Source organism: Strix uralensis, chromosome 31 (genome assembly GCF_047716275.1).
Source record: "Strix uralensis isolate ZFMK-TIS-50842 chromosome 31, bStrUra1, whole genome shotgun sequence".
Taxonomy (NCBI): domain Eukaryota; kingdom Metazoa; phylum Chordata; class Aves; order Strigiformes; family Strigidae; genus Strix; species Strix uralensis.
In genome coordinates, this window is record NC_134002.1 from 3902436 (window position 1) to 3924006 (window position 21571).

Sequence of the window (21571 nt, forward strand, 5' to 3'; positions counted from 1 at the left end):
GCTCATGCGGTTCTTGGCATCAGCTTTGGGAAAGGAACCCAACTCTGGGGCACTGCACCGTATTATTCCAGAGATGAGGTGGGAGAGTCAGACTGGGCCCAGAGTTAGAGGAACATGTATACAGGCAGGAGGTGAGACTGAGGAGATAAATTCCTCAGTAGTAGTGAGTTGAATCTAAACATTTGGGTAGAAACAAAATAACCACAGATTACCACAAAATTCTAAGGACACTGATGATAATGATAATTATGAGAAGAAAATACTAATGAATATACAATAATAATAATAGCAACAACAGCAACTACAGGCTTGCAATAAGATGCCCTGACAGTCATTTGCAAAGAGTGATTGGAAGCTTATAGAGGAACAGCCATGAAAACAGTTTCCTCAGGGCATCTTTGAGGTCCTGGTTCCTCATGCTGTAGATGAGGGGGTTCACTGCGGGAGGAACCACTGAGTACAGAAATGACACCACCAGGTCCAGGGATGGGGAGGAGAAGGAGGGGGGCTTCAGGTGGACAAATATTCCAGTGCTGACAAACAGGGAGATAACAGTCAGGTGAGGGAGGCACGTGGAAAAGGCTTTGTGCCGTCCCTGCTCAGAGGGGATCCTCAGCACGGCCCTGAAGATCTGCACATAGGACACCACAATGAAAACAAAACATCCAAAACCTAAACAGGCAGTAACCATGATAAGCCCAACTTCTCTGAGGTAGGATTGTGAGCAGGAGAGCTTGAGGATCTGGGGGATTTCACAGAAGAACTGGTCCACAGCATTGCCCTTGCAGAGAGGTAGTGAAAATGTGTTGGCAGTGTGCAGGAGAGAGTTGAGGAACCCAGTGCCCCAGGCAGCTGCTGCCATGTGGACACAAGCTCTGCTGCCCAGGAGGGTCCCGTAGTGCAGGGGTTTGCAGATGGCAACGTAGCGGTCGTACGACATGATGGTGAGGAGAGAAAACTCTGCTCCAATGAAGAAGAGAAAGGAAAAGATTTGGGCAGAACATCCTGCATAGGAGATGTCTCTGGTATCCCAGAGGGAACTGGCAATGGCTTTGGGGAGAGTGGTGGAGATGCAGCCCAGGTCGAGGAGGGAGAGGTTGAGGAGGAAGAAGTACATGGGGGTGTGCAGGTGGCGGTCACAGGCGATGGCGGTGATGATGAGGCCGTTGCCCAGGAGGGCAGCCAGGTAGATGCCCAGGAAGAGCCAGAAGTGCAAGAGCTGCAGCTCCCATGTGTATGCGAATGGCAGGAGGAGGAACTCAGTGATGGAGCTGCTGTTGGACATTTGTTTCTAGTGGACATCAGGACCTGTACATGTTGGAAAAATCAGTGAGAAGTTAGGTCAGATTTCTCTGAAGAAAAGATACTCCACTTCTTGCAGAAACCTTCCAAACTGATTCACCTCTTCCACAAAACCTTTGGCAGTTCCACCTCATGAGCTCTGTTCCAGCTGGCTGAGGGTACCCAGGGGAGCAGGGGTCTCTGCTGTGGGCTCTGGAGGAGTCAGTGCTATGCTACAACAGCAGGCAAATAGGAACATGGGGTCATCTCAGATCAAATCCCCTTCTGATAACAAAGACTTATTAATATTTATCCCCCCTATTCACCCAACTGCAGAGCAGAGCTGTAGGGATTTCTTATGTTTAGTCTGTTCCAGTGGCCCCATCCCACCTGAGGAGTGTTTTTAAGGCAGAGATCCTTGGTATTTCTGCTTCACTCAATGGTGGAATCTTGTGAGTCCTTAAAGAAAAAGGGCTTGTATCTTCATGCAGAGTGAGGGCAGCCGCTGTGTCCATCAGTCCTATCCACAGCTGCCTTGTGCCTGCACCTATCTGAGCTGGAGGACAATCGCCCTCAGGTGTTCCCTGCAAAAGAAACTGGACCCTGCTGAGAGCAGAGGATCTCAGCTCTCCCCTCCCAGCCAGGGACACAGAGGTGTCTTTACAGCTGCCCGCATGCATCCCAGCAGCATTTCCACGTCCTTAGCACTGAGATGTCTTCTCCAGGGGGTTGCTAGAGAAAGAATGCCTTGGGGCAGCTGCGCCCTTCTGGAGGGCAGCCTGCAGCCAAGGAGGACCGCCAAGGGAAGGAGTCGAAGAACCAAAATTTGTGATGTCATGAAGGGGGATCAGGTCATTGCCCACCCCACCCACTACAGTGGCTGGAGCCCCAGAGTAAAGCAGGGGACTGAGATGCTTTTCCTCAGATCCATCGGCATGAGAGAACCCGCAGCACCAGTGTCTGAGCTGTGCTTGAGGCCTCCCCCTCCACACCAGTGAGTGCAGCAGTAAGAAGGGCAGCAGGGAGAAGAGGGGAACACGCCAAAGTGCTCATGCCAAGGAAGGCAGGACAGGGAGACAACACTGGGCACTCGAGCATTTCTCCTCCTCTGTTGTCAGGCTGCTGGGAGGGCAGCTCATCACCATGTCCCTGTGACATTAATGGCGGGGGGCTCTGCTGGGTGGGAGAGGAGACCAGGGAGTTGCTCAGTGAAGGTGTCTGCACTGCAGGGGATGGCAAAGAGTCACCATCCTCCCACAGCATTACTGGTAGGAACTCCCTCACAATCCTGCCCATGTTTCTGCTGCCTGGAGCTGTCACACCCGGGACCTGTTTGTCTGTCCCTAAGTCTCCTCCCTGTCAGTGCTCACAGCCCCCATCCCACCCGTTGTGTGCTCAGCTCTGCCCTGCAGACCCCTCCTGGCAGCAGGGCCCTGCCCAGGGACATCTCTATGTGTGTGCACAGTCTTAGGAGCAGGATAAAGAACTGCTAAGGAGAACTGGGGACTCAGTGCCTTCTCCAGAATGGAGAAATAAATTCCCGTCTCCTTGTGTCTACTCAGGCAATGAACAGGGGAAAACACAAAGCACAGACTCTTTCCCTGTCAGTTAAATACTGCCTTGATGTACTTCTTCAAAAAGGCTCTCACTATATGTCCTAGGAGTGATGTGGAGCTGTGAGCAGCCCTGACCCACACAGCACCCTCTCCACAGCAGAAGGACCCTGCCCTGCCGGGGGTCTCTCCTTCCCCACACAGCTTCTCCCCACAGCGCTGTGGGCAGCTCCCCGGGCAGGCTGAGTGCTGACCCTGGCAGGCGCCTGGCAGAGTCCCTGCCCCAGCACACAGCCCCTGGGCTGCAGGGACCCTGCTCTCAAGGACAGCCCTGGGCACCCCTGGCTGCACCCCCGCCTGCACACCCCTGCAGCCGTCCCCGGGAGAAGGCAGCTGCCATGGCCTGTCCCTCTGACAGTGCAGCAGGGAAGCCCTGCTCTGGAGCACGGCCTCCTCCTCCAGACACCAGGGATATTCCTGGGGCTGTGCCGGCTTCACCACATCCCTCCACCACCTGCAGCTGCATTGCCCTGCACCCAGAGACTTACTGTGTCAAGGGCTGCGAAGATTTCTCCTCCAGTGAGCTCTCAGCATCCTGCCACTGCCGTCTGCCTTTCCCCTCTCTGTGCCCAGCTCCTCTGCCCTCGGTGCCTGCAGGCAGTGCCCTCAGCCCTGCTGCGCTTTGCAGAGGAGCTGCTCCTGGGCAGAGCTGTATCTCTGCAGCGCTGACCACTTGCCCTGAGCTCCCTCTGTTCCAGGAGCCCGGCCCAGCTCTGTAGCAGAGGATCAGCCCAAGGCATTTTAATGACCCCTCAGGTGGGTTTGGTGCCGAGTCCATGAACCTCAGGCAGCCATAGGAAGTTGAAGATCCCTCTGAAGACATCCATGTCAGATGCAAACCAAAAGATCCTTGGAATGTTAATTGTTCCCACTGAGGACCCTTACTGACAAAGCCTCCCCAGGGGCTGGTTAGAGCAGAAAACTCGAGGCAGAGATGGCAGGTAAACAAAGGACACATCAAGCTGGAACAAATTCTGAATAAACATGGATGTTTTACATTAAGACTAATGCCGAGGTCTGATACTCAGTCCTTGGATCTCCCTTCCCAGGGCAACATGTCCCTCACACAGAGCTCAGGGCTCTTCCTGGGGCAGTGTGATATAGGGATGGGCAATGCCAAGGGCAGGACTATGGTCCAACACCTCCCAGGCTCTTGGGTGGGGAAGGGGAGGCCATGAGACCCAGTGCTGGAAGGGGAAGGTGCTTCCTCATTGGCATCAGTGGCAGAGACAACAGCCAGAGCCAAGGGCACAAAGAGCTCATCTCTGCTGGGGGATTTTCAGACTTTCTTCATCCCTCTATCATCTCCACCACAGGCTGTCCCACCGTGTCCCACACCTGCACCTCTTTCTCTGCAGGCTGTAGTCACCCACCCTCCTACCACACCTTGCTCTCACCTCAGCATCTCCCTTCCTTTACTGAGATCTCTCCATCCTCCCTGGCTGCTCCTTGAAACACAAAGCCTGGGGCTGCTCCAGTCTCCCTCTGGGTGACTTGTTACACCACAGCACTGCCCTTCGAGTGACATTTCTCTGTGTCCATTCTGGGACTACCCAGATGCACTTTTTGGCATTAGTCCTTTCTCACGGTGTATCTTTCAACAAAGTAAAGCTCCATCATCTCTGAAATCCCCCCTCAGTGACTCTCAGGCTACTCCTATAGTGCCTGGAGCCTCCACACCCCCTGGCTAAATAACTCCAGGTCCCTCAGCCACCCCACACAGCTCATGGGCACCAGGTCCCAAACCCCACCTTGGCAGACCTTCACTCAACACTCTCCAGGTCCTCCCTAGTTCTCCAGAATGGGGAGCCACACCCTGGGACACACCCATGTGTGTGGGGCCACACCAGTGCTGAGTGGAGGGGGATGGTAACTCAGGGTGTCGGGGTGGCCCACGCTCCTCCAAATGCAGCCCCGTAGGCAGCTGCCCTTGTTCATCGTGTCCATCCTCTCCTGGCTCGTAGGGCATCCCTCGTAGTGCCCAGGCCCTTCTCCTCAGAGTTGCTGCTCAGTCGGTCACGTCCCAGCCTGTCCTGATGTACGAGGCTGTTCGCCCCCTGCTCCCAATGATGTAGGATTAGTCACTTCTCCTTGTAAAACTTCAAGTTTGAGAAATCCCAGGTTTTGTCAAGGTTCCGATGGAATGTAGAAAAGTTTGTTCAGCATTTAATATTTGTGTGCAGCTGGTTTATCTTGACTGGGGTGTCTCTCACAAGAGAACAGCATAAGGAGTTGCAGGGCACTACAAATCCCCTCTGCTGGAGAAACTGTGGGGTCCTGGGGGTCTGGTACTGATAAGGCCATGGGGCTGGACCCTGAGGGGAAGATTCCCTTTATGGGAGAGAGCAGCAGGAATGTGTGGAGCTCTGCCTGGAGATGGAGGATGAGTCAGCTGAGCTGCAGGGTCATGGACAACACCGTGGTGGGTGGATGTCTGCTATGGACCCCCAGATGAGGAAGTAGATGAAGCCTTCTGCATTCAACTGGAAGAAGCCCTGCACCTCATGGCACTCCTAAACTCTCCCAATATTTGCTGAAGGGGCAACACAGCACAGTGAAAGTCATCCAGGAGGGTTTGAGAGTTAATTGACAACATCATCCTGACAAGGGTGACTGAGCAGGCAGTGAGGGGAGGTGTCCTGCAGGCAATCATACTTAGAAACAAGGAAGTGCTGGTCGGGGATGTAACATTCAGGGGTGAGAAAGTAGAGGTGAGGCTCCTGAGAGAACAGAAGGTGGCAAAGGGCAGGACTTCAGTGAGCAGGCTTTGGCCTGCTGAGGAACCTGCTTGGCAGAATCCCACGGGATATGACACTGAAGAGAAGAGGGGAGAGGTGTTTGATGGTCAAGGATCTCCTCTTCAAGCTCCAGAATAGCACCACCAGATATGCAGGAATTGAAGCAACATGGAGAAGGTGCATATGGAAGAGAAAGGAGCTCCTGACAAAAATAAGCATGAAGAGGCAGCACAGAGAATTTCAAATCTGGCTGCCTTCCAGCCTCAGGTGTTCCATTACTCTCTGATGGAGAAATAAATTTTTGTGTTTTCATGCATGTGTCTGCGTGTTTGTGTGTGTTTGTCTGTGTTACGGGGTACTGAAGGCATGACGGGATCCCAGGACCAGCTACTGGACAGGTGGAGAGTCTAAGATCAGCTCCTGGAGAGATCACTACTGGACACGTGTCTATAGAGGCCGATGTTTCCCACTCCCACAGCCCAGCATACAAACAGCCCAAACCTCGTTTCTCCTTTCTCCACTGACAGTGGTTGTGCTTGGCCTACAGACCTCCCGAGGTCCCTTCCAGGATGGGTGACGGTGCATTTCCTTCCACCACAGCTCTTCCCTTGATGATGATTGGGAGAGCACTCAGGTTCCCCATGATCATGGAAGGGAGCAGACATACATTTGTAGCAATCAGCTCCTAAATTTTGTCCCACTGAAGTCATTGACTACTCGGCAGGGAACCTCTGATGCAGTTTTCATCATGTCTGAGCTTAACCTTTGCTTTTCTTTTTCCTTCTTTTCCCTCCCAAGTTCTTCTCTTTGATCATCCTCCTACATTCCTCTACAAACAGCCCAACTCTGCTCTTTCCACACTGCCCCTGGCTTTCCTGGTTTCCTGCCCTCCTAGAATGTTTCTAAAAGGCTTTTATTGATTCCTCCCTTGGTCAGTACAAAACCAGCAACTCCTTTTATTATCTGTGGTGTCCTGCACTTTCTTATCCTGTGATCTTGTGTTGATGCCTCACCACAATCAGGGTGAGCCACCTGCACACAAACATTGACAGCCAGAAAAATGGAGCTTCAGTCCAGGAGGCCTTTGAGAAACTCTGGGTTTTGGCCAACAGAAAGGTTAAGTTTTAGAAGGAGAGAGTGGCCAGTCCTGCATTGGAGGGAAGAATAACCTCTATCGTCCCCAGGTGTAAGAAATCAGGAAGGAATGCAAGAGACTGGCATGGTGAGTGGAGACCTGCTGGTCAAAGTAAAGGGCAAGAAGGAAATGCACAGGCAGTGGCAGCAGGGACAGGTACCCTGGGATGAGTAGAGGGACACTGACAGGTTATGTAGGCATGGGGTCAGGAAGGCCAAGGTGCAGCTGGAGCTGAACTTGGCAAAGGATGCAAAGAATAAGAAAAAGGGCTTCTACAGGTACATCAGCCTGAGAAGGAAGGTCAGAAAACTTGTATCAACTCAGTGAACAAGACTGGAAAACTAGAAATAATGGACAGGGAGAAGGCTGAGGTACTTAACAAGACTTTTTCCTCAGTCTTCACTGCAACCTCTCTTCCCAAACCTCTCGAGTGGATGGACCACAAGGCAGGGACTGGGGGAGCAAAGTCCCTCCCACTGTAAGAGAAGGTCAGATTCAGGACCACCTGGGGAACTGAACATATATAAGTCTGTGGGACCTGACAAGATGCATCCCAGAGTCCTGAGGGAATTGGCTGATACAGTTACCAAGCCACTCTCCAGGACATCTGAAGTCCTGGCAGTCAGGGGAAATCCCTGGTGCCTGAAAAAAGGGAACCATTGCACCCCTTTTTGAAAAGGGTAGAAAGGAGGACTCTTGGAACTAGCGACCTGTCAGCCTCAGCTCTGTGCCTGGGAAGATCATGGAACAGATCCTCCTAGAAGCTGTGCTGAGGCACTCAGAGGACAGGGAAGTGATTTGAGACAGTGTGGCTTCACCTTGGCTGACCTACCTTGTGGCCTTTTAAGATGGAGTGACAACATCAGTGGGCAAGGGAAGAGCTATGGATGTCGTCTAGCTGGGCTTCTGTAAACCTTTGGCACAGCTCCCCACAACTTGTCCAGCTGTCAGGGGTGCTCTGTCCACCCCTCATCACCACCCCGAGGTGCCTCGGCCCTTCCATGTACAGCTGCCCCATGCAGGAAGCTGGACTGATGCCAGGGAAAATGGCTGAATCCATGCTGGATGTGGGGGTGACTCTGTGCCGGGGCTGGGCTTGTGGCCAGGGATGGTGTTTCTGCTAAGCCTGGCTTTGCCCTGGGTGCTCTTGAGGCGGGTGCTGGGCGTATGCAAGGAGGAGTCCTGGGAGGAATAAAACTTGCCCTCACCTTCTCCAGCTTCACCCAGCACTCACCACAGATGATGAAGGTCGCAGTGCTCACCATGTCCCTGCTCTTCCCCATCCTGCTGTGTACCCCGGAAGATGCTCAGGGGAGTCCCCAATGCCATGGGAAGGGGCTTAAGGCTGGGGATGGGTCTTGGCTGCAGGACATCAGCTCTCCTGCAGAACGAAGTTGTAGTGATGAGCACGAAACCCCTTGCCTTGGCCTCTCCCTTCCTAAGCCAGGGGCTCCTGCAGGCTCCCCTGCACCTCCAGCCCCCAGCAATGCAGCTTTCTCCCCTCCACAATTCCATCTCTTCCCCCCGCCTTCCCCCACAATTGATGTTCTTGTGCCCACAGCGTGAGTTCCTGTTGGAATGGTTGGACCCGTCTCTTCCCTGGGAGTGCCCCCACAGATTTCTTGTCCTGATGACACCACCTCCATCCCTTTTGTGCAACCCCATCCCATTGTTTTGCTCCCTTCAGACATCTCATCCCTGGGATCTCTTTCATGTCCTATGTGGGGTCCCCAAATCCCCTCCCTTTGATCCCTCCCAATGCCTTTCTTTCCGTCTTCCCCCTCAGTCTTTTGCTTTTCATCCTGTCCACTGCAGCAGTGTCCCCAGATCCCCTTCCTTGAACCCCTACTCCTAAACAATCTCCCAATCCTGTCATTTTTGTCCTCTGCAGTCCTCTTCCTTCTGACCCCAACAACCACTGTGCTTGAGGTCACCGTGTCCCCTCCACTTGAATTCCTTTAATCGTCACTCGCTTTCGACACAGTCCTGTCCCTGCAATATCCCCAGCCCAGTACCCTGGTGTCCACTAATTCACCCCAGTGCCCTGTCTTGGGTCTCCCCCCACCTCAACCCCATCCTCTCTGAAGGACATGAATTCCTCACTCTCTCCTTGTCTCCATCCCCACCCCTGGTCCTTGCATGGACAGGTATGCCAGGTGACACTTGGAGGAATGGGGCCAGGCAGAGCAGAAGGGATTTTCCTGCTCAGACCAGGGGGAAGCCATGGGCCTGAAGGGACTGGGGAAATCTGAGTCTCACCCCCAGCCCCACCAAGACCCAGTCCAGACCACCCCTTTGCTCTTCTTCCCTAGGCATTCTTCGAAGCAAGTGCAGGTTATGGTGTGGTGGTAAGTAGTGGGGTGGACTTGGAGGGCATCCAGTCTGGGGAACTGGAGGGCACACTGGTCCTCCCATCCCTTGCTGGTACTGGGGACATCCCAGAGACAAGTGAAGTCTCGTGGTCTCTCAGAAGGGGGATTGAAAAAAGCAGACACCACGAGTTCTGCTGGTCTCAGACCCTCCATTCCCATGGCCATGACACTCCAGGGCATCCCAGTGTGCCCCAGTAAAAGCCTGGGTTTTACCACTTAACCCTCTGAAGCCCTTGTTCCCACACTCTAACCCCTTCACGCTGAACCCCTTTCCTAATCCTGACTTAGACTGTTTGGCCCTTGGGGGAAGCACAGGGACTGCAGGATTCTAGAGCAGCCATGAAGCGTTGGAAGAGGATCGTGAGGTGACCTGTATCTGATCACCTCATGGGCCATGAAGAGGAGTTGGTGTGGAACACTGTGATGAGGTCAGCTGTGCCTCAGGATCTCGTGGGCCAGCAGAAGGTGCATGGCTGTGAAGGCAGCTGTGAGGTCACATCTGCCAGAATCCTTGATAGGCCAGCAGCAGACTTGGATGCTGTTTTGCACAAGGACATGTTTTTGATCCTGGTGCAGCGAGCCGTGCAGATCCCACCTGTTGAATCATTTCATTTTGCTCCTGGGAGCTCTTTCAGTGTTACAAGTTACAGTGTTACTCTTACAAGTGTTTTCTTACTTCTCCTGCCCCAAAAAGAGGATGTTCACACGGGCACTTTTTGCTGCATTTGTATAAAGGTCAGGACATGCAGATGGCCTGATCACCAGTGGCAGGTGGGAGCTTCCTGCACTCTTCTCTTTTACAATCAAATTTAACTTATGAGCAGGGGATACACTCAGCCCAACAGGGCCTGAAGCCCAGGCTGTACATGGAGCACAGCCCGGCACAGCCCAGGCCTGGGTCTACTCAGGGTTACTGTTATGAGGATCACTGACTCTTCAGGGCACAGTCTTCTGGGTCAGCATCAACGAACCTCCTGATGAAGGATAGCAGGAGGATGAAGTCTCCTCTAAACAGCTGGAGGAAGGGACACAATTTTAGGCCCTGGTAATCAGTGCAGACTTGGAAGACCATGGACCTCTGTTAGAAAACCTTGGTTGAAAGGAAGGTGGAAAGTGATCGCTGACTCAACATGGGGGAATGCTCTCCTCTATGTGCACATTAACAGCTGGCCCTGGAGCCAGCTTCATTGCTGGGGGACCCTGAAAATCTCTGGGTTCAGTCAGTAGAAACCTCATGAAGTTTTACAAGGCCAAGTGGCCAGTCCTGCATTTGGGGACAGAATAACCCCATAGATGGGGGCATGCGGGGACCTGACTGGCAGAGGAGTGACCCTGAGGAGAAGGGCCTGGGCATCACTAGGGATGCCATACAAGGCAGAGGTGCATGTCACCGTGAGTAAGGCCAGCTGCCTGTGGGGCTGCGTTAGGGGGCATGTGGCCAACTCAGACAAGGGAGTGATCATCAGCACTGTGGTGGGCACATCATGACTAGTGTGTCTGGGTGTGGGGTTCCCTGTTCTGAAGGAATGAGGAGGAACTGGAGAGGCTCCAGAGCAGATCTGCCAGGATGGGGTTTGGGGACTTTGTGGAGAGGCTGAGAAACCTGGGCTTCTTTAGCCTGCTGAGGTGGACGGTCAGGGCACTGTACAAATAGCCTGAAACTGCTTGAAGGGGGGTTTCAGAGATGACGCAGCATTTCTTGGTGGTTGGAAAAGAAGGAAATCTCAACAAAGTGTATCTTGGAAGTCTCAGATGGCATTTGAAGAAGAAGCTATCTCACTCAAATGGTAGCATTGTGGTGCAAGAGATCACCCCGAGGGAGTCAGGATCAGCCCATGGCTTTGTCTTTCAAGGAACAGGCGGTGAGGGTGGAGAGACATCAGTGAAGGTGTGGAAATGCTGAGGTAGGAGCTAGGTGGGAGAGCAAGATGGGTGTCTGCAGCCTGGAGGGAAAGAGGTGCAGGCATGGGACAGTGTGGGACAGCCTGCAGTCGAGATGGCCAAGGGCTCTGGCAAGGCTAAAAGTCCCAACAGGACCAAGTTCTTTCTCCCCTTGGCTATGGCAGTTGCCTCTGCCACTGAGGCCGAACAGGAAAAGATTTATTTTGAGGCTCTGGACTTCATTTACTCTTCACCATTGCTTGGGGAAGCCGGGAGGTGTTGTGCAGTTTTCCTACACTTGGCATTGCTCACCCTCACACCCCACTGCCCCCAGGAAGAGCCCTGAGCCACACATGAGGGGCAGCATCTCCTTCCCAGGGCCTGAGGGTCAGGGCTTGGCCTTTCTGCTTCATAAAACAAACCAAGGGGTTTCTCAGCATTACAGCCACCTGCAGGGTGCCTTTGCCTACCTGCAATCACAGCCTCCAATTATCTGCTCTAACGAGTCCCTGGAGAGGCTTTGTCAGTAGTGGCCCTCAGTGGGGCCAATCAGTGCTTCAAGGTACTTTGAGCTTTGCTGCTGACTTTGACTTCTTGAGTACTTTGCTCAGTCTCCTCTCAGTATCTGAGGTTCATGGACTCAGGGCCAAATACACCATGGGGCTCATTAAAATAAAGAAAACCCTAACGAGCTATTTCTCTTCCTTTAGTTTTCTTCAAGTCTTCAGGACTTGTACAGCTCATTGGAGTCATTTCACAGTGTAGTTAAGCAGGAAGATTTCAAAGAGAATCTAATAAAAATTATTTTTTAGTTTAACGGTTATTTTTATTTACCTTTCAGATTAGAGAAGAGGTGATAGAAGCCTTCTGCAATTGGTATTGATGCAGAGGGTCTCCTCAGGAGCTCTGCACAGGTAGCAGAAGCAGCCCCTTGAGGTCTGGCACTGTCTGGACAACCTTGCTCCTCACCTCCCCAGCCTCACCATTTCTGTCATTGGCCAGCTGGGATTTACATCCCTTTTCCTTACATCTGACTTCTCCACTGCAGTCTGCAGCGGGAGGTTACAGCTCCATTGCGCCATCTCCCACCTGCTCTCCTGAGAGAAATGGTTGCACACAGGCACAGAAGAATTTATCCTATTTGCAACCAAAAAACAGTGAAGCATGATCAAGTCTTATAAACAATAAAGCACACTCCTCAACCTTCTACAGCCTTTCGACAAGGGATAATCTTATGAGAATTGTTTTAGCTACATAGATACAAAAAGGTAGATATAAACATAATGAAAGATTTGGCTAAAGAGACAATTAGACTATTGAGAGACAGGCAAGGTTTGAGTCCCTGAAGCTCAAAGCAGCAGCACAGGTGAGAGGTGTCTGAATGAACAAAGAGTAACAGAAGGAGAAAACTGCAGTTCTGGGCCCCACAATTTCAGAAGGGTGTTAAAGTCCTTGAATGAATCCAGAGGGAGTCAAAAAAACCACTGAAAGGGCTGGAAGGAATGTCCTGTGAGGAGCAGCTGAGGACTTGGTGTTTGTCTAGTTTGGAGAAAAGGATGTTTAGGGGTGACCTCATGGCTCTGTGCACCTTCCTGAGGAGGGGATGTGGAGATGGAGGTGCTGAGCTCTTGTCATGGTATCCAGTGACAGCACGTGTGGGAATGGTTCAAAGCTGCATCAGGGGAGGTACAAACTTGGCATCAGGAAACATTTCTTTACCAAGAGGGCAGTGGAGCACTGGAACAGGCTTCCTAGAGAGGTGGTCGACACCCCAAGCCTGTCAGTGTTTAAGAGGCATTTGGACAATGCCCTTAATAACAGGATTTATCATCAGACCTGAAGTAGTCACGTATTTGGAGTAGATGGTCATAGCAGGTGGTTCCAACTGAACTATTCTATTCTATTCTATTCTATTCTATTCTATTCTATTCTATTCTATTCTATTCTATTCTATTCTATTCTATTCTATTCTATTCTATTCTATTCTATATTCCTGTACAAGGTGGATCCCTCCAGCAGCTGGGCTCAGACACTCACTCTCCTCAGCAGCTGCCCCTGGATACCAGCCTCCCCAGTTGCAGGCACCTGGACATACAAGCCCTTGAGGCCGCAGCCCCGTTCCAGATGCTGGTACAGATCACCCCAGTCACACACAGACTCTTAAGTTCAGTCACTCCAGTCTCTCAGTTGCTGGCACTAATGACATATGGGCTGTCTGACTCCCTGCTCCTGCTCCAGTTGCTGCACTCACACCCCCATGCTCACATGTTCTTGCAGAAGAGAGATTCCCTCACACAAGAAAGAGTTAGAAATTAAGTTTAATGAGAAGACAGGACAGGCTGCCCTGCTTGGGGTCTTCCCCTAAATATCCCATAATAAGTCCTGTTCAATCCAAAAATGCTCTTCCCCTGCATCCCATCATATGTCCCTTTGCTGTTGTTGGATCTGTTCCGTGATGTTTCCAGGAATAGAGGGGAGGCTGACAGGCTGCTAGTTCCCAGGGTCCTTCTTTCTACCTTTTTAAAAATGGGTAAAATAGTTCACTTTTTCCAGGTACCAGAGATTTCCCCTGACTGCCAAAACTTTTCAAATATCCTGGAGAGTGGCTTGGCAACTAGATCAGCCAATTCCGTCAGGACTCTGGGATGGAGCTCATCATGTCCCACAAACTTATGTATGTTCAGTTCCCCAAGTGGTCCTGAACCTGATCTTCTCTTACAGTGGGAGGGACTTTGCTCCCCCAGTCCCTCCCTTGTGATCCATCCACTTGAGAGGTGTGGGAAGAGAGGTTGCAGTGAAGACTAAGAAAATAATATTGTTGATTACCTCAGACTTCTCCTTCTCCACTGTAACTATTTGCCAGTTTTGCTCATCAGGAGGATGCAGTTTTTTTGATCTTCCTTTTCAGGCTGATGTACCTGTAGAAGCCCTTTTTCTTATTCTTTGCATCCTTTGCCAAGTTCAGCTCCAGCTGTGTCTTGACCTTCCTGACCCCATCCCTACACAACCAGGCAGCGTCCCTCTACTTGTCCCAGGGTACCTGTCCCTGCTGCCACTGCCTGTGCATTTCCTTCTTGCCCTTTACTTTGACCAGCAGGTCTCCTCTCAGCCATGACGGTCTCTTGCCTTCCTTTCCTGATTTCTTATACCTGGGGATCAATAGAGGTTTTTCTTCTCCCCCAATGCAGGACTGGCCAATTCTTGAAAAACTTTAGAAATTTCTGTTGGCCAAATCCCAGATTTTCTCAAAGGCCTCCTCGACTGAAGCTCCATCTTGCAAGGTGTTCATGTTTGTGTGCAGGTGGCTCACCCTGATTGTGGTGAGCCATCAACACAAGATCACAGGATAAGAAACTGCAGGACACCACAGATAATAAAAGGAGTTGCTGGTTTTGTACTGACCAAGGCAGGAATCAACAGGACAACCCTCTTAGAAACACTCTAGGAGGGCAGGAAGCCAGCAAAGCCAGGGGCAGTGTGGAAAGAGCAGAGTTGGGCTGTTTGTAGAGGAATGTATGAGGGTGATCAAAGAGAAGAACTTGGGTGGGAAAAGAAGGAAAAAGAAAAGCAAAGGTTAAGCTCAGACATGATGAAACCTGCATCAGAGGTTTTCTGCCGAGCAGCCCTGTGCCAGTGACTTCAGGGGGACAAAAAGCCACATCTGATCACTCCAAACTTATGTCTGCTCCCATCCATGGTCATGGGGAACGTGAGTGCTCTCCCTGTCATCACCAAGGGAAGAGCTGTGGTGGAAGGAAATGCACCATCACCCATCCTGGAAGGGACCTCGGGAGGTCTGTAGGCCAAGCACAACCACTGTCAGTGGAGAAAGGAGAAACGAGGTTTGGGCAGTTTGTATGCTGGGCTGTGGGAGTGGAAAACATCGGCCTCTATAGACACGTGTCCAGTAGTGATCTCTCCAGGAGCTGATCTTAGACTCTGCACCTGTCCAGTAGCTGGTCCTGGGTTCTCCTCATCCCTCCAGTACCCCCCCCCACAAACACACAGAGACAAACACAAGCACACACACACAAATTTCTCTCTCCAGCACAGTTACAGAACCACTGAGGCTGGAAGGCAGCCAGCTTCCACCTTCTCTGTGCTGCCTCTTCATGCTTCATTTTTGTCAGGACCTTCATTCTCATCCAAAGCAGCCACCTGCTATGTTGCTTGACTTCCTGCATGTATGGATGGACTTTTCTGCAGCTTGAAGAGGAGACCCTTGACCATCAAACAGCTCTCCCCTCTTCTCTTCAGTGTCTTATCCCCTGGGATTCTTCCAAGCAGGTTCCTCATCAGGCCAGAGCCTGCTCTCCTGAAGTCCTGCTCTCGGCCTTGATCCCTTCTCTCAGGAGGCTTAACTCTACTTTCTCACCCTTGGCTGTTACATCCGTGACCACCTCTTCCTTGTTTCTAAGTATCATTTCCTGCAGGACACCTCCCCTCACTGCCTCCTCTGTCACCCTTGTCAGGAAGATGTTGTCAATAAACTCCAAAAACCTCCTGGATGACTTTCACTTTTCTACATTGCCCCTTCAGCAAATATTGAGATAGTTTAGGTCTCCCATGAGAACCAGGGCTCATTCCCACTGAATGAAGCTTCTTCATCTACTTCCTCTTCCTCATCAGGGGGTCCACAGCAGACATCCACCCACCACAGTGTTGTTGCCGTAAAGCTGGAATGAGAAAACCTTCTAAGACTCAATGTGAGTTTCAGAAAGTAGCACTCTTTATTTCAGCACAGAGTGCACAGGGGAGAGCTCCTCCTGAAGTGTGGGTGACAATTGTCTCCAAAGTAAAAACTTATATAGTAGCCAATCATCCGTATTCAACATGATTCTGAGAAATTGTCAACATATTCAACACTTTTCCTGGAACTCATTAATATATGTAAATGTCCTTCTCGCATGCACACTTAAGATCTTAGGTGGTCTTCAGGGGCCCTCTGGTGGTCTCCGATAGTCATCACGGTGCTCGCTGGTTGACCCTTTTCCTTGCACATGCTCGATTTCTACTTGGCTAATTCCCATCTTCTTGCTTAACTCGTACCAGTTCTGTCCAGAACAATTCTTTCTTCTCGCAGGTCACCTGAGCCAGTACCTGCCAGTAAAATTTATTTTTCTCTTCTCTTCTAAACCACTGAGTTAATTTATTACAACTTTTTCATAATTTAACTATTCCACTAACCACTACATATAGAAGATTATGGAATTACCATTTTTACTTTAACAACTTTTTATGAAGAGCTTTTATTTTACTGTATTGATCAGTCTGATTTGCTTATATATATATATAACTATCTATACCTTTCTTCTTTACTATAATAATCATTTTTATTCATTTGATTTCTTGATCCTTAAATCAAGACGGTAAAGGTAAGGGGATTTCAACCAGCATTGCTTGTGAATAAAAAGTTTCCTTAGTTACATAAGACCTAAATAAATATTATAATGAACAAATATGGTTCCTAAAGCTCATCTAGTTTCTACGATTGAGTTTCACATCACACAACCTTCTAACACTCTATTTCTACTACATTTAAATCTAGTGCTTTTTATATCAGTCTTGCCCATGACCCTTCAGCTCAGCTGACTCATCCTCCATCCCCAGGCAGAGCTCCACACGTTCCTGCTGCTCTCCTCCAAAAAGGGCAATATCCCCTCTGGGTCCAGCCCCATGGACTTATAAGTACCAGACCCCCAGGACCCCACAGTTTCTCCAGCAGAGGGGATTTAGCACTCTGCAATGCCTTATGCTGTTCTCTTGTGAGAAAGACTTCAGGATGTTCTGTTAAAAGCTTAGGTAGCGCAAGCACTTTCTATATACTAAATTCTGTTAATCTCGCAAAACCCCTGTGTTTAGTCAATTAATTTTCCTTTGTTCAGTCTGTGTCTATGTGATTAGCTTGACTGGGTTTTAAACCAGTTTTGGGTTGGGACTATACAAGAAGCAGGCTAAGAACATTTTCAGGCCTGTGGAGCAGCATTCTGGTTACATTGGTAATATTACAAGATCACTAAGTCCTAAACATGTTTCACTAGGCCTTAAAATCTATTTCAGATATACCAGAGGTTATATTTAAAATTCTTCTACAATGGTGACACTCAAAGGGTTGCAGTCAGTGGCTCAATGTCCAAGGATCACCACTTGGACTTAACGTCTTTGTTGGCGACAGGGACAGTGGGACCGAGTGCACCCTCATCAAGTTTGCTGACAACACCAAGCTGTGTGGTGCGGCCGACACGCTGGAGGGAAGGGATGTTCCATCTAGAGAGACCTGGACAGGCTGGAGAGGTGGGACTGTGCAAACCTCATGGAGTTCAACAATGCCAAGTGCAAGGTCCTGCACATGGGTCGAGGTAATCTTAAGTACAAACAGAGACTGGGCAAAGAGTGGATTGAGAGCCCTGGGGAGAAGGACTTGGGGGTGTTGGAGGATAGAAAACTGACTGTGAGCCAGCAACGTGCGCTTGCAACCCAGAAAGCCAACTGTGCCCTGGACTGCATCAAGAGAAGTGTGGCCAGCAGGTCGAGGGAGGGGATTCTGCCAATCTGCTCCACTCTCATGAGACCCCACCTTGTGCACTGTGTCCAGCTCTGGGGCCCCCAATGTCAGAAGGACATGGACCTCCTCAAACAGGTCCAGAAGAGGCCACAAGGATAATCAGGGGGCTGGAACACCTCCCTTATGAGGACAGGCTGAGAGATTTGGGGGTGTTCATCCCCGAGAAGAGAAGGCTCCAGGGAGACCTTCTAGCGGCCTTCAAGTACTTAAAGAAGGCCTACAGAAAAGATGTGGAGGGACTCTTTATCAGGCATTGTAGGTATGGGATGAGGGGTAAGGGCTTTAAATGGAAAGATGGTAGATTTAGATTAGATATAAGGAAGAAATTCTGCGAATGTGGAGAGACACAGGTTGCCCAGTTGTGGATGCCCCCTCCCTGGAAGTTTTCCAGGCAACCTGTTCCAGTGTCTCAGCACCCTCATCATAAAACATTTCTTCCTTATAACAAATCTAAATCTACCCTCTTTCAGTTTAAAATCATTGCCCCTTGTCCTGCTATTACAGGTGCTGGTAGAAAGTCTCACTCTGTCTTTCCTGGCCTATGACCACTACGTTTTCATCTGCAAACATCTTGGAGTGTGCCCAGACATCTCCCAAGGCAGTGTTTGGAGGCCTCAAACATATAAGCAGTGTACAGAGACTGAACGCCCTGGGCTCACTGGTGTGGAGACTCCAGGCAGAATACGAGTAGCCCGAGAGTGCTTGAAGAGAGGTTTCAGAGATGGTGGAGTTTTTCTCTGCGTGTACAGTCTTCTCTTCCCCAGCTGCACTTTCAGGCATTATTTCCTTCTCACGCTGTTTTCCACTACGAAGAAAAAGTATTCATTCCAAGGCCAGTGTTGCCGTTTAAGACATCACCCAGAAGGAGTTTGGTCAGTGCAAGGCTTTTGGAAGATTTCAAAAACCAAAACCCAACATTTCAAGAAAGACCCAGGGAGAACGGTGGCTTTCCTTCAGTAAAAGAAGGAAGATGCTCAGGTGAGAGCAAGGTGAGAAAGCTGGTGGGTGTCTAGAGACTGCAGGGGCACAGCTGATGCAACACAGTAGGACAGCCAGTGGTGGAAATGACAGAGGGTTGTGGAAAAGCTGAAAGCACCCAACCAAGTCACGGTCTTCTTGATTTTGCCCATGGCTGCTGTTTCTGCCACTGATGCCTATGAGGAGGCACAGTCCCCTGCAGCACTGGGAGCTCATTGCCCCCTTGTCCCTACTCAGGAGCCTGGCAGGTGCACATCTCCATCACCCACTGCCCCAGGAAGAGCCCTGAGCAATGGGTGAGGAACAGGATCTCCCTTCCCAGGGGCTGGGGGTCACGGCTTGGCCCTTTGGTTAATGGGGTCAGGGCTTGGCCCTTTGGTTTCATGAAACACATGCAGGTTTCCTCAGCATCAGTGGTGATGTGGACATGTCAGAAGGCAGAGCCGCCTCACAGAGAGACCTGGACAGGCTGGAAGAATGGGCCAGCAAGAACAAGATGAAGTTGCACAAAGGGGTTTAGCCTGATGTTTAGCGAAGTCCTGCCCCTGGGTGGGAATAACCAAAGAGCCCAGCACAGGCCAGGATCTGTGTGGCTGGGAGCAGCCTTGCTGAAAGGGACCTTTTCCTGGGGTACAGTAAGCTGAAGATGAGCCAGCAGTGCGCCGCTGCAGCAACAACGGCAAATAGGCTCCTGGGCTGCATCTGCAGGGGCGTTACTAGCAGAGACAGGGACTGGATCATCCCACTCTGCTCAGCGCTTGTCAGGCTCCACCTGGAGTACTGTGTCCAGTTCTGGTCCCCACAATTAACGAAAGACGTGGACAGACTGGAGCTAGTCCAAAGGAGTGAGAACAATCACTCACTGGAATAAACTCTGCAAGGGACGTGGTGGAGTCCCCATCACTGAAGGTTTTCAAGAATCAATTGCCCAGTGTGTTAGATAATCTCATGTAGGCTCCCTTTTGCACAAAATGTTGGACCAGATGACCTGTCGAGGTCCCTTCCAACCCGGTGTGGTCTATGAGTCTAGGATTCTATGAAGAGCTCTATAGTTTAAGAGTGTTAAACTGCCCAGTTCCCAGGAGAGTTCCCTGTGCTGCCCTACCATGCTCCAGTATGTCCCACTGACCTCCAGGCGGGGGATGACCCGTTCACAACTGCACTTTCAGCCTCATCATCCAACTGGTGTTTACCCATCTCTTTGTCGACCCATCCAGACTGGAATGGCCTAACTTGGGTACAAGAGTATTGAGGGAGAACTCGTCCAAAGGCTTCCTGAAGTGGAGGACACCCACTCTACCAATCCCATCACCTTTCAAAAGGGATATTCCAAAGAAATATCATTCTTCCCCTGTACCTTTCTTGCCAGTCTTCTGCCTGTTACACCACATACTTAATTTTTCTCATCTTTCACCTATTTGCAACTGTTCAGGATACAATTACCATTTCTAAGGTCACCTTTTCAGATGCAGACTGTCTCAACAAAGGCACTTCCCATTATTCTCTGATTTACTCCTTCCCTTACTCTTTGTTCATTCAGACGCTTCTCACTTTCTGATTTGACACCATGGACTTAAAAGTTTGCTTGGCTTTCAGTAGTTTAATTGTCTCCCTAGATAACTCTTTAATTCTGTTTATATCTATCTTTTTGTATCTATCTACCTAAAACATTTCTCATAAGATTATCCCTTGTCGAAAGGCAACCTCATTAGAAGCAGCTTGTACTTAGCATATGCTTGTGGAGTGTGTTTTACTACTGATGACATTTTAGCTTGCTTTATTTTTCTTTGCTGCAATAAGGAGAAAGAATCTGTGCCTGTGTGCAGCCAGATCTCTAAGGAAAGCAGGTGGCAGCTGGTGCAAAGGAGCTGTAACCTCCAGCTGCAGACTGCAGTGGAGAAGTCTGATGTAAGGAAAAGTCCCAGGCAGCCTGTGAGAGAAATGGTGGAGTTGAGAAGGTGAGGGAGAAATTTGTCCATTCTGTTTCAGAGCTCGAGGAGCTGCTTTTCCACCCTTGAACTGTTTTTGCACGCTTGAAAATGGAACTTCATTTTTATTTGAAGCTCCTTGAAATCCTTCTCCAGAACTACACTAGGAAACCACTTCAATTATCTGTTCAAGTCTTGAAGACTTGAAGAAATGTGCAAGAGACATGGCTCCTTAGGACTTGCTTTATTTCGATGAGCCCCTCGTGTATTTAGTGCCAAGTCCTTGAACCTCAGGTACTGAGAGGAGATTGCACAAACCTCTCAAAGACTCCATGTAAAAAGCAAAACCCAAAGTACCTTGAAGCATTAACGAGTCCCACCAAGGACCATTACTAGCAACGTCTCCCCAGGGATTCATTAGGGCAGATAACTGGATGCGATGATTGCAGGTTGGCAAAGGGAAGTGCAGGCAGCTCAGGTGCTGAGAAAAGCCGGGGTTTGTTTGATGAAGCAGAAAGGCCAAGCCCTGACCCCCAGCCCCTGGGAAAGCAGATCGTGTCCTTCACACATTGCTCAGGGCTCTTCTGGGGCCAGTGGGATGTGGGGTGGGTGATGTTGAGTGAAGCACAACTGTGTGTCGAACAGCAAAGGTTAATTTATGGCCCCCTGATGAAAGCATCTAACATCTTTTCGCTTTGCCATCAAAGAGCACCATGAAAATATCCTGGGTTTCAATGCACTGAAGGGCTGGACCTGGCATTTGCCGGACGGTAGTTTGGGGTCTTTTGATTCAAATTCCAAACCTAGTCCTAATAAAAATCGACAAACTGCCACATCCATGTACTCAGTGCAGCTCCAGTACTTCCTGAATGAAGAACCACTAATGTCCCGCAGTGTCCAATTTCTGCTGCAGCCTGATCTGGAATTTCTGAAACAATTGCAGATTTAAAAAATGATGAATTATTTCCAGAACTCACTTCCTATATAATTCTCCTGTTTGGCCAGTCCGTAAAGCGGATGGGAGATGACATTTAATAATTGATTATCAGTGCTTAAATGCCAATACAGCCCCATTGACAG

The 21571-nt window shown here is 50.1% G+C and overlaps 1 protein-coding gene across 1 annotated transcript; it reads right to left on the reverse strand.

Annotated features, from left to right (window-relative positions):
- Positions 1–331: 331 nt before the first annotated feature.
- Positions 332–1375, reverse strand: LOC141936133 (olfactory receptor 14C36-like). Its single transcript, XM_074852856.1, has one exon. The coding sequence runs from the start codon at positions 1283–1285 to the stop codon at positions 332–334; it is 954 nt and encodes a 317-aa protein (XP_074708957.1). The 5' UTR covers positions 1286–1375.
- Between the last annotated feature and the right edge of the window lie 20196 nt (positions 1376–21571).

Coding starts and splice junctions, on each gene's coding strand:
- LOC141936133 (XM_074852856.1), bottom strand. CDS start 1,285: ATGTCCAACAGCAGCTCCATCACTGAGTTCCTCCTCCTGCCATTCGCA.